The following is a 12,425-nucleotide window of genomic DNA, read 5'->3' as shown; positions in this document are numbered from 1 at the left end:
TGATAATGATAAAGTGTTCATCTCTAGTGCTGTTTTCTAAGTCGAGCATCACTTTTACTCTACCAAAACCCCTGAGCTGATGTAGTGAACTGTGTCACTTTACTTGCATGACATACATGTGACTATGGATCACAAAAGCATTCATAAGGGTCTTTTTTATTTTTATTGAGATTTATATATAAGCTAGAAGCTGAATAAATAAGCTTTCCAGTGATGTGTGGTTTGTCAGGATAGGACAATATTTGGCTGAGATACAACTATTGAACATCTGGAATCTGAGGGTGCAAAAAAATCGAAACATTGAGAAAATCTCCTTTAAAGTTGTTCATTTATGTTGGCGATTGTGCTGCACTCACTCACAGAAATACATGTTTTATATATTTACGGTAGGAAATTTACAAAATATCTTCATGGAACATGATCTTTACTTAATATCTTCATGATTTTTTGGCATAAAATTATAATTTTGACCCATACAAAGTATTGTTGGCTATTGCCACAGATACACGCGTGCGACTCGTGACTGGTTCTGTGATCCAGGGTCATGAATGATCTTGCAAAAAAATATATTCAATGTTTCTTGGTTATATGAACATACCATTGTATCATTCTTCAAACATTATAGAATGTTACTTTTGAATGTTCTCTGAACGTCCGGAAACAAGTAACATTTAAAAAACTTTAGACAAACGTCAATCTAAAATGTTTCAGAAAACGATACAAATAACCTTTTGAGAACATTATTAACGACAATAGTCATTATATTAACGTGTTTGGTGACAAAGCCAACAAACACTGTTGTGTGAATGAACGGCCAGAACACATTAAAAGTTTCTGTTTTCTATTAGAACGGTGTGTGTTAGCGGCCCCTAAGTTAATAACTAATGATCTTTACAATGGAAGTGAATCAATCAAAACTAACTTTATCTGGACAATAACTTTATTCTAGATCTGCTGTAAAGCCTGAACACTCTCTGTTACTGTAATCTCCTGTTATCACTGTAAAGCTGCTGTGAAACTCTATATTGTTAAAGCGCTGTATAAATGAAGACTTGACTTGAAAGGAAGTTTGCCTTCAGTAACCAGGAAGTATTTGACAGCTCCTGCGCTCTGGCCGGTGCGAAGTTCTTCTTTTTCCGTTTTGAATGGGATTTTCATCAATCAGCTCCTTAAAGTACATTTCCCATAACGCTGATTACAACTGTAAACTTTCCTTCGCTCTGTCTCCAACACATCCTCTCTCTCTCTCTCTGTTGTTTCATGGGTTCAGATGTTGAACAGTTTCACACCACACTGTTTTCTCAGGGCCTTTTCTGCACAACTTTACCGTATAAAACTCAAGTAAGAGTTCCATATTTAGCAGTGTCTTCTTTCCCTTGAGCTGGTCAAAAAGCTGAATGGCAATAAAATATCTCCTGTATGTTGATGATAGAAGAGACGTGGAAAAGAAATGAAGGTTTTTGAGGAAAACACTCCAGGATTGTTCTCCATATAGTGATAGTAAAATAAACATTTATATACTTTTAAACCACTAATGCTGGTCTTGCACTAGCACTGATGCGCCACACATTATATAATCACGTTGAAAGGTCAAGCGTGACGTAGGCGGAAGAACAGACCCAGTGTTTATAAAGTGAACGTGCAAAGACTCAAACACCAAAGTCAAACTATGTCAGACGATTTTAAAGTAGGGGAGTTTTTTGTGTAATTTTTTTATGTAATTAAAAATTTTAGTAATGTGTGTCGCATCACAGCTAGTGCAAGACCAGCATTAGTGGTTTAAAAGTATATAAATGTTTATTTTGTTATAAATGTCCGCTGGTTTGTCTAGATGAGACTCTTATTCCTCGGCTGGATCGTGTCGAGACTTTGAAGCTGCACTGAAACTCACATCTGGACCTTCGACCCGTTGGACCCCATTGAAGACACTATATGGAGGAACATCCTGGAGTGTTTTCCTCTAAAACCTTAATTTCTTTTCCACTGAAGAGAGAAAGACATGAACATCTTGGATGACGAGGGGGAGAGTGAATTATCAGGACATTTGAATTCTGAAGTGAACTAATCCTTTAAACTGTTCAGCTCCAGTTCGCTCCTACCTGGACATTTATATCCTCAAAATAGAAAGTGAAGACGTTGATCAGCTTCTTCAGGCATGTTTAATAACCCTTGGAAATAAACTCCGGCACACTCCTATACTATAATCAGATTCCTTCGTGAGTCACAGTTGTAGGGTCTTTGTTTCCCTGGATCTGTCACATCTGTTGATCTGCTTGGACAGGTCTCACACATGCACTTATGGCTACAACCTTCTTTATTTATTCATGGCTCAAAACTGTGCCGTTCTCCAAAGTAAACAGCAGATCAGTAGGTGAGAAGCTCGGATACGTTCTGTGACATTCGGATGATTGAGGATCTCAAACCCCTGCTGGGAGTTTTCCTTGACCTGCTGTGCGACAACATTCAGAACAAGCTGAACTCTGCAGGACGATCACTCGATCTCCACCGCGGACAGCGAGTCTTAAGCCAGTCACGCTTCTGGGCCACAATCACAATCTGCGATTCCTCGGCCTCATGTCGACTGTGTAACATAACTATGCTTGATCAGAACCTCCAGTCCACTTTTGGCTCACATAAAGGGAAAGTTCGCCCAAAAATGTAAAATTAGCCCATGATTTACTCACCCTGAACCTGAATCACCCTGAATTATCAAGCTTGGAAGAGCCAGGACATTTTTTAATATAACTCTGATTATATTCGTCTGAAAGAAGAATGTCATATACACCTAGGATGAGTTGAGGGCGAGTAAATCATGGGCTAACTTTCATTTTAAAGTGAACTACTCCTTTAAGTGTGTGGAGTCTGCGAGGAAGGTTTGTAAATGCCGAGCGTGCCGTGGCCTGACGGATGGCGTCCCATGATCCTCCAGCCGTGTTTGAGATGGCTGAGACCAGAAGGGTCACGGAAACGCCCAAACAGATGGAAGTGGTCCGACAAATTACCCCATTCCCCTCTTTCCAGAGGGACCTCGGGACTTAATCCATGGACCCTCTTCGAGCTGGCTCATTTATTCAGGGTGTCACTGACCAATCAATCAGCAGATTTCTGCTTAGGTCTGAACGTTACGGCGAAGGCTGCCAAGTTTCAGATTATGGAAGGGATTATCAGTCTGGAACCGAAGACACTCGGTGACCCCGACGTGACCTGTTGTAGATGGACTCGGATGTTTGGCATTTCCATTGGCAGGCTCATGCAACTTCATCTCACAGCTGAGCCGTGCCTTAGTTTGAAGCGGCTTTACCTCTGTGTCGTCTGTCATGCACTGAATATTCACACTGAGTGATTATTCAGTGACACTTGTTGTCATATTGTGAGTGAACGGAGGTTTCCATTTGCAGCTGTGTTGGAGATGTGAGTAAGGAGGCTAATGTGTCATTATGAGCGCTGAATGACAGTAATAAACAGCTGCTTTCTGCAGTGACGGATGCGACACGACGCAACGCTGAAATGTCAACCAGACTATGGCACTGTCAGCCTGAATAAAACATGCATCTGCTCAATAAATTATCTCTGTGTGTCAAACCAAAATCTTTGTCTGAGAATGAGATCCGGAAGTGTGTTTTAGGAATATTTCCAGTCTCATGCCATGGATTTTTTATGCCCGTCTTTCTTTGTACAATAACTATACAAATGATACAAATAATGAAGATATACTAGGATAAGGATGCTTTACCTTTTGCCTGTTAACTACTGCTGTGTTACTATTTGCTGTAATGGTAATGGTGTAGTAAGCACTGAACTATTATTAATATTATTATTTATATTAAAGTCGATGTGAAACAGTATTTGTCTGATACAGACTCGTGGAGTGTTACAGATTTGGCATCCTGACTGCAAAGAAACTTTTACAAAACATCAATCATTTTTAATGCCATTTTTTTACCTAATATATGCTAAAAGGAAACTGGAATCAGAAGGACAGGCAGCAGATCTCTTAAGCATGCTTAAAATGAGTCTGTATTTATGACTTCTGAGTGGATAAACCCAAAGCAAAAACAAGAAAAAAGAAAAAAAGAGATCTCTTTAATATCTCAAATTAAACGTTTTTGTCCTGAAATAAAAATACTTTTGACAAATGTGTTGTCCAATCATAACAGTGGGTGTTTACTGACAAGCTTTAAAGGAGCCGCACCTTAAAAACTGATCATTTCAGACAGAGGGCCCTATCTTGCACCCAGCGCGATTGACTTTGTACACCGACGCATGTATCATTCCTATTCTGCACCCGACGCACAGCGGACTTTTCCCTCCACAGACGCACGTCGGTAAATTAGGGAATGAACTTGCGCTCCCGGGGGCGGTTCAGCACAAAGAGGAGGCGTGTTCCGGCGCAAACGTTCCCTGGTGCTATTTTGCAGTTTCAGAAAACAATTCCGCCACAGACCAGGAGAAACCTCTGTAACAAGGTATGATGTTATGGGAAGAAGGAGGCGGGAACCGGGGAACATTCAACAATATTTAATAAATAAAATGACACAAATACAAAATAAAAATGAAAGCCAGCAGCCCCTCACGGACGACTGCTGGCAACACAAACCAAAAACAAAACATCAACTTAAACACAGGCCTGTCCTCTCTCGCTCTTCACTGTCGTCGCTCCTCCTTTATGCCTCCGCTCCTCCGTGAGAGATGCGAGACCGGTGCGTCTCACAGGTGTGGCTCATCATAATCACGCCACCGGCCTCGCGCCGTCCTCCCACGGCCCTCGACCTCGTCCTGCTCGCCACATACCCCCATCGCCCCTCGCAGGCCGGAGGGTACCACCGAGGCTGCGCCTACTCCCCCCCCCCTCCCCGGGGGGGACCGATCACGGCGGCTGCGGTACCTGGGGGTATGGACAGACGAGGCGAGAGTACAGGAGACGGAAGCATGAGGAGCGACAGAGACGAGAGAGGGGAGAGAGGAAAAAAAACAACAACAACAACAAAAAAAAAATCTTGATCCGGTTCCCGGACACACTGCTGCTCGGTCCTCAACCAGCTGAGAGTCACTCGCGGTGCCATGCGATGGTACTGGACATCCGTTGGGGGACGGCTCGACGCTCCTCCGCCTCCTGGCGGACGGCGATGGCTCCTCCTGTCGAGGGCAGCTGGCAGCGAGCCTCCCGTCCCCTGCTCCGCCCCCATCATGGCCGACGGCAACAGGCTCCGGCCCACGGCGAACGGGAGCGACTCCTCCGCTCCCTCGCGGATGGCAGCCATCCCTCCTCGACCCAGGAGGACGGCAGCGAGCTCTCCGTCCCACCTTATCTTCTTTCGATCCAGCACCATCGCCTCGGGCAGCAATCGGCGGCCGACGCTCCCTCGTGCTACCCGACCTCCTCAGCACCGCGATTCCTCCCAGCAGCGAGGGCTCTCCGACAGCGTGTCCCTCCTTCTTCCCGGGTTTCGGCACCAATGTAACAAGGTATGATGTTATGGGAAGAAGGAGGCGGGAACCGGGGAACATTCAACAATATTTAATAAATAAAATGACACAAATACAAAATAAAAGTGAAAGCCAGCAGCTCCTCACGGACGACTGCTGGCAACACAAACCAAAAACAAAACATCAACTTAAACACAGGCCTGTCCTCTCTCGCTCTTCACTGTCGTCGCTCCTCCTTTATGCCTCCGCTCCTCCGTGAGAGATGCGAGACCGGTGCGTCTCACAGGTGTGGCTCATCATAATCACGCCACCGGCCTCGCGCCGTCCTCCCACGGCCCTCGACCTCGTCCTGCTCGCCACAACCTCGTCTAAAGTCAGTGGCGCGTTGCGCATGTTATTCAGAGGCTATTTTAAGGGTGCATGCTTGGCCATAATCAATGTAGCGTGTGCACAACACACACACACTTTGCTTCTCTCATCTACACAGAAGCAGCAGTTCTCATTTTTGCAAATCATACATCATTACAAGGAAAAATTAAGCCTAGAGCTAAGCCTAGAGCTTCTACCTATCCCTTTTCAAACAGTGTGATTATTATGCTAAAAATAAAATAAAAAATGTTTTGTTTTTCTTGTTTTTGTTTTATTTTTATTGATGGATATTTCATGTGTTGCTGTCTTTGGTTTCATTTATTTATTTTTTAATTGTTCGAAATAAAGATTTCATTCATTCACTCATTCATTCATATTAACACACAAGGTAAATCATTGTTGTGTCCATGAAGATGTGAAAGAATAGGCATAAATCTAGCTTACACATTTACCCAAATTATCATACGCCTGTTTAACCGAAGCTAATCTGGGTGTGTTTCTCCATCCCCAATGTCACTTCTCTGTGTTTTACGGCCCTGACGAGAACGTCGGTCTCCTCGGCTGTGAACCGCTCCTGGCAAATCCGCCGTTATAATAGCAATCCGCCATGGAACAAGCGTGCCTGCTCTTAAAGGGAATGTGAGATGACGCTCTGATTGGTTTATTTCACGTTACGCCCAAACCACACCTATGAGTAATGAAGCGACTTCAGACCAACACATTTTAGATTTGCGTCGGAGAGTCATTTATCCCGCCGGTATAATAGCAACAGCGCCGAGATCCGCCCACAAAGTTACTTGCGTTTCGCGCTTGATACTTGCGTTTCAGATCGTTAAAATAGGGCCCAGAGGCTCAGAATGAGGGTTGAAAATAATGGTTTTCTGCATAGGCTATACATTTGTTTTTTGTGACTTAAAAAAAAAATTAACATTATAAGTGAACTTCAAGGAACACAGTAAAATAAAAAAATCATGTCATGACCCTTTAAACTCTGATATTCATGATCAGGGTTTTTATTTAACTTTTTTATACCTTTCATTTTCATTAATCAACAACATTTTACATACTGTACACAATAAAAGTTTCTTCAGATTACTAAAATGTTCTTCACACTACACTGGTTCTTTTTCTTTTAAGTGGTTCTTTTAAGAAATGATCTCTGAAAGGTTCTTTGGGTAATCAAATATGGTTATTCGATGGCGTTTCTGCAAAAAAAAAAAAAAAAAAAAAGCCAATGCGTGCCAAGCCAAGCAAAACCAAAAAAAAAACCAACCACAACAAGACAAGACAAGCCAAAAAAAAAAAAACAAAAAAAAAACAAGCCAACAAAACCAAACCAACCAACCAACCAAAAAAAAAAAAAAAAAAAAAAAAAAAATGCATGCCAAGCTAAGCAAAACCAAAACAAAAAAGCCAACCAAAATAAGCCAAGCAAAAAAAAAAAAAAATGCGTGCCAAAACCAAACCAAAAAAACCCCAACCAAAACAAGACAAGACAACAACAGCAACAAAAAACAACAACAACAAGCCAACAAAACCAAACCAAAAAAACCCCAACCAAAACAAGACAAGACAACAACAACAACAAAAAACAACAACAACAAGCCAACAAAACCAAACCAAAAAAAAAAACCCAACCAAAACAAGACAAGACAAAAAAAAAAAAAAAAAAAAAAAAAACCAAACCAAAAAAAGCCAACCACAACAAGACAAGACAAGCCAAACAAACCAAAAAAAAAAAAAAAAAAAAACTTTTTTGGACCCTTTATTTTTATCTGGTTTGTAGGGTGTTGTGACTGTGTCCCACAGTGATCTGTAGATGTGGCTCCTCAACGACACACATGACCTGAGGAATGATTCACGTCTCCGTCACTCATAACGGCACCGCTGAAGTTTGTCCTGCACACACACTAATGAAGGCCTGTCTGGAGACGGCGTGACCGCAGCAGTCTGTGGAAACACTGGGATTTGTTGTTGTCACAATATGTGCGTCTGTCAGGCTGATGTTCCACGTGTCCTGTCCTCACCTGTGTCACTCATGCCCAGCAGTGTCATCAAACACACGCGTGTGTGTGGCCCTGGCATCTCCTCACCTGTGGACACCTCCTCAGGACACCTGTCACTCACCTGTCACCTCTCTCGTCAACCCCGCAGACGCTCCGTCTCATCCCAGTGAATCACATGTGACTGTGTGTGTGTGTGTGTGTGTGTGTGTGTGTGTGTGTGTGTGATAAGAGGTGGGGACTGAATGATGAGGGTTAAAAATTGACATTCTGTCAATGTTCTCTCAAAGTTATGAACAAACGTTCTTCCAATAGCGTTGATAGAATGTGCACAGTAATCAGGGTCCTCATTTATAAAATGTTGCATAGAAACTTACGATCATTTCTCAAATGATCACAAAAAACATGTGTACGCCTCTCTTTCAGATGTGAAATTTATAAAACACAGCCTAATTAATGTCATTAAAGGGGACATATCATGGAAATCTGACTTTTCCCGTGTATAAGTGCTATAATTGAGTGTTTCTACTAACACAGAAAACATGCAAAGTGAGACCCAGTAACTGTGTTCTGGTGAGCCTTTCTCTGCAAGCATGTCTAAAAATAAGCCGATCAGATCTCGCTCTCCTTCTGATGTATGAAGAGGATCTTATTATAATATTAGCGGCCCTTAATCTGCACGTTTACACACACCAGCCGACATTTGATTCCACACGCACCAACAGAGACCAGTTCTAACGCAGTGATGAAGATCCAGCAGAGCCTGAAACTGTTCTGTGGTTGAGCACAGACGAGCACTGAACACTATTGACCAGAACATGTCACCGCTGGCTTATAAAGACCTCAGGAACTGTGGACACTTGTGGAGAAGTTCAACATGATGATGAGATGATCAGTGTAACTCCACAACAACTACAGAAATGTCTCCACTAACATTCAGAAGCTCTTCCTGAGTCTCTCCGTAAGGCTGCACTCGCTACTGGTTATTCTGGGATTCTGGATGAGGGAGATTGGCCTGTTCTGTTATTGCCGGAGTTTCTGAAGCTCCGCCCTCTTCTGAACGGAGGCGGAGCTAAAGCTCATTTGCATTTAAAGGGACACACACTAAAACGGCAGTCAGACTATGTCTCATCCCCTATGAACACCATCACTTGGGAATCAAGGTCACCAGTGTTCCACGAACCAGACAGACTCCAGACAATGCCTTTGAATATGCTTTAATCACGGCTGGAGAGGATCTAGTATCGATCACAGAGAATCCACCAGCAAAAACAATAGTTTATATAGGATAGATACAGAGCAGAATAACATGACATATTACTCATTATCATCACATAATTTTTCTCAAATATGATTGGTTCTTTTGTGCAAATCTGCATCCACCTCTTCTCTCTGTTACTGGCAAAGCAAATTTAGATATAACAAAATCATGAGGTTATTAGTTTGTCATGAGGCTTTTATATTTAGGTAATGGTCTAGGCAGTATCCACTGTTTTGACACACAAACTGTGGTTAATAGTTGGTGCATTTTGTTCTCAAATGTTAAATGTTAGGCCTGCAAGAAAAATAAATGTTAGGTATGGTTCATTTAAAAAAAAAAAACATTACACATTATTTATTTAACACTTATTGGGCCCTATCTTGCACCCAGCACAATTAACTTTGTACACCGACGCATGTATCATTCCTATTCTGCACCTTTTTTGACTTTTCCTTCCACAGACTCATGTCAGTAAATTAGGGAATGAACTTGCGCTCCCGGGGGCGGTTCAGCACAGAGAGGAGGCGTGTTCCGGCGCAAACGTTCCCTGGTGCGATTTTGCAGTTTCAGAAAACAATTTAGCGCATTGCACATGTTATTCAAATGCTTGGCCATAATGTAGCGTGTGCACAACGCACATACACTTTGATTCTCTCATCTACACAGACGCAGCAGTTCACATTTTTGCAAATCATAGGCCACATTATTACAAGGAAAAATATTACCACACGAGGGAAATTATTGTTGTGTCCATGAAGATGTGAAAAAATAGGCATAAATCTAGCTTACACATTAACCCAAATTATCATACGCCTGTTTAACCGAAGCTAATTTGGGTGTGTTTCTCCATCCCCAATGTCACTTCTCTGTGTTTTACGGCCCTGACGAGAACGCCGGTCTCCTCGGCTGTGAACCGCTCCTGGCAAATCCGCCGTTATAATAGCAATCCGCCATGGAACAAGCGTGCCTGCTCTCAAAGGGAATGTGAGATGTCGCTCTGATTGGTTTATTTCACGTTACGCCCAAACCACACCTATGAGTAATGAAGCGACTTCAGACCAACACATTTTAGATTTGCGTCAGAGAGTCATTTATCCCACCGGTATAATAGCAACAGCGCCGAGATCCGCCCACAAAGTTACTTGCGTTTCGCGTTTGATACTTGCGTTTCAGGTCGTTAAAATAGGGCCCATAGTGTTCAATAGTAAACATGTTGAAACATTTGAAGGATTTTTGTAGGCAATTTACAACTTTCTTTTCTTTTTGTCACTTTTGATTGTCTTGCCAAGTTTTTTTCTACACAGCTTCAGGAAAATTTGATTTTGGTACAATATTTTTTTGTACCTAAATAAAACACTGCCATTGAGCAAAAAGTTAAGCCTAAGTTAACTGTGTCTTAAACACTAGTGATTAGTCAGGGCTAATTCAGATTCTAAGTAGACCCATCAACCTTTTATATGACTGAATCAAAAATATTGTGAAGAAGAAAATCAGATGACGAATTCGTCAGAGGAGTTTAGTCTAGAAACCGCAGACGTTCAGACAGTAAACAGAAGGTGTCCGCTGAAGGTGTTCCTCTTCCAATTATCCGTGTAGATCCGACGCGTCTCTATGAGCCGAAGATATATCCGGTCTCCTCGCTCCAACAGAAGACTGACGGAGTTGATGGTCGTGTCTTCGGTGTCCCATCTGGGCGGGTTATCTGATGCTGACACCACATATTTGTCGTTTTTTAGCAGTCTCACACCGGTCGCTTGTTCATCAGGATTGAAGACCACAAAGATGAAGAAATAAACTCCTTTTACTGGTGCAGTGAAGATTCCTGTAGACAGCCATATAAACCTGGGCTCTTAAAAGTTGACAAATTACTTGACAGAATTGTGTTTAGAATTCGCAAAGTTATGATACCTGTTTCGGTGTCATAAGCATTTCCAATGTTAGTAAATGTATTTTCATACACAAGAGTGGATTCTTCAGGGAAAGGGCCGTAATATCTTGGGCTCCCTGAATCTGACAGTGAGGCTGAAAAAGCCACTTTCACCCTTTCTGCAAAAAAGAGATGAGAAGAAAATAAAGTAAGAGAAAAGAAGAAGAATATTTCTAGTTGGAACTTAAAGTCCCCCTGTGGTGAAAATCCAGCTTTTAATGTTGTTTATGTGTCTATGTGGTGTTTTTAATCTGCTTTAAGACAAAGCATGTGTAAGTTCATAAGTCGACAGCATTGCTGAGTATTTCCTCCTTAAAACTGCAGTGAACCAAAGACAGTCTCAAACACACGCTTTGAAATCGCTGGTGTTTCTGACGTCACAAACTACCTTGTAACCAATCAGATCAACGTGTGATCGCCAACCAGTGGATCTCTGAGCTGAGGGAGTGAGTGGAGGCGGGGCTCATTTGCATATTCATAGAACTGCACATACTAAATATATAGACTTACATCCAAGGCATGATCAAATCTTTTCAAGGAATCTTTTTTTAAAACTGTTGTCTCCAGTGTGATCATTCAGTTTTTTAAAGAATAATAATAATGTTGTACCTTCATTCTTGCTCTTTAGTTCCCTGACTTCTTCATGAAGAGCGTTTAACTTTTTCTCCATGGTCTTAATCTTCTGGAGTTCTCCAACGATGTCTATTGTTGGTGACATTATATCCAGTGTCTGTGCGACTCCAACACACATCAACACAACGACACTCGACACCAGCTTCATCACTGCTGTTCTGTGAGATTATAGATCATGAGCACAGAAACACACATACTTTTATTGAACAGTATGGGAGACTTTGAACTACAAATATTTAAACTTCCCCTTTCAGAACCAGAGTTTTTAGAGTAAAGTCTGCTCCTATGTGGCTTTATCAATCATTAAAAGATGTCGGTAGGCATGAGAGATTTGGTGAATTAGTGAATTTTCTAGATCAAGAAAAACCATCACAAAACAGTCTTGGATCATCCAGGTAACAACACACAGTATTAAGAATCAAAGGTTCACAAACTTTTGAACGGTGTCATTTGAATAAATTCAGCTATTTTTAGTCTCTTGGAATACATGTAAACATTTTGTAAAATATCTTATTCAGGACAGTACTAAATAAAAATAAAAAAATGACATGAGCTCTCTTACTTTATTAAAATGATTCACATTTCAACAGATTCTGCACGGGGTTCACATACTTTTCCTTGCAACGGTATACATTTATAAATATATTCTGAGAGCGTTCCCTGTTCGCTGGGTTTGCTCTGAATGTCTGTTGTTGTATTATACTATCTCTGCTCTCAAACTTCATGAGTGTTATTAGAGCCGTCTGAAATAAAGATCAGTATTTCAGGGCAACACTGCGGGCACCGGCCTGGACTGTGGAGGAAC

The 12,425-nt window shown here is 41.8% G+C and overlaps 1 protein-coding gene across 1 annotated transcript; it reads right to left on the bottom strand.

Annotated features, from left to right (window-relative positions):
• Nucleotides 1-9,001: 9,001 nt before the first annotated feature.
• LOC308690439 (cerebellin-2-like) lies at nt 9,002-11,776 on the bottom strand. The gene is made up of 3 exons (XM_081364852.1): nt 11,597-11,776; nt 10,969-11,106; nt 9,002-10,882 (listed from the first exon to the last, which is right to left on the bottom strand). The coding sequence occupies exons 1-3, from the start codon at nt 11,766-11,768 to the stop codon at nt 10,599-10,601; spliced, it is 594 nt and encodes a 197-aa protein (XP_081220978.1). The 5' UTR covers nt 11,769-11,776; the 3' UTR covers nt 9,002-10,598.
• Nucleotides 11,777-12,425: the final 649 nt, after the last annotated feature.

Source organism: Scardinius erythrophthalmus (genome assembly GCF_964197995.2).
Source record: "Scardinius erythrophthalmus genome assembly, chromosome: 5".
NCBI classification, from domain to species: domain Eukaryota; kingdom Metazoa; phylum Chordata; class Actinopteri; order Cypriniformes; family Leuciscidae; genus Scardinius; species Scardinius erythrophthalmus.
This window is presented reverse-complemented; position numbering and strand designations above follow the sequence as displayed.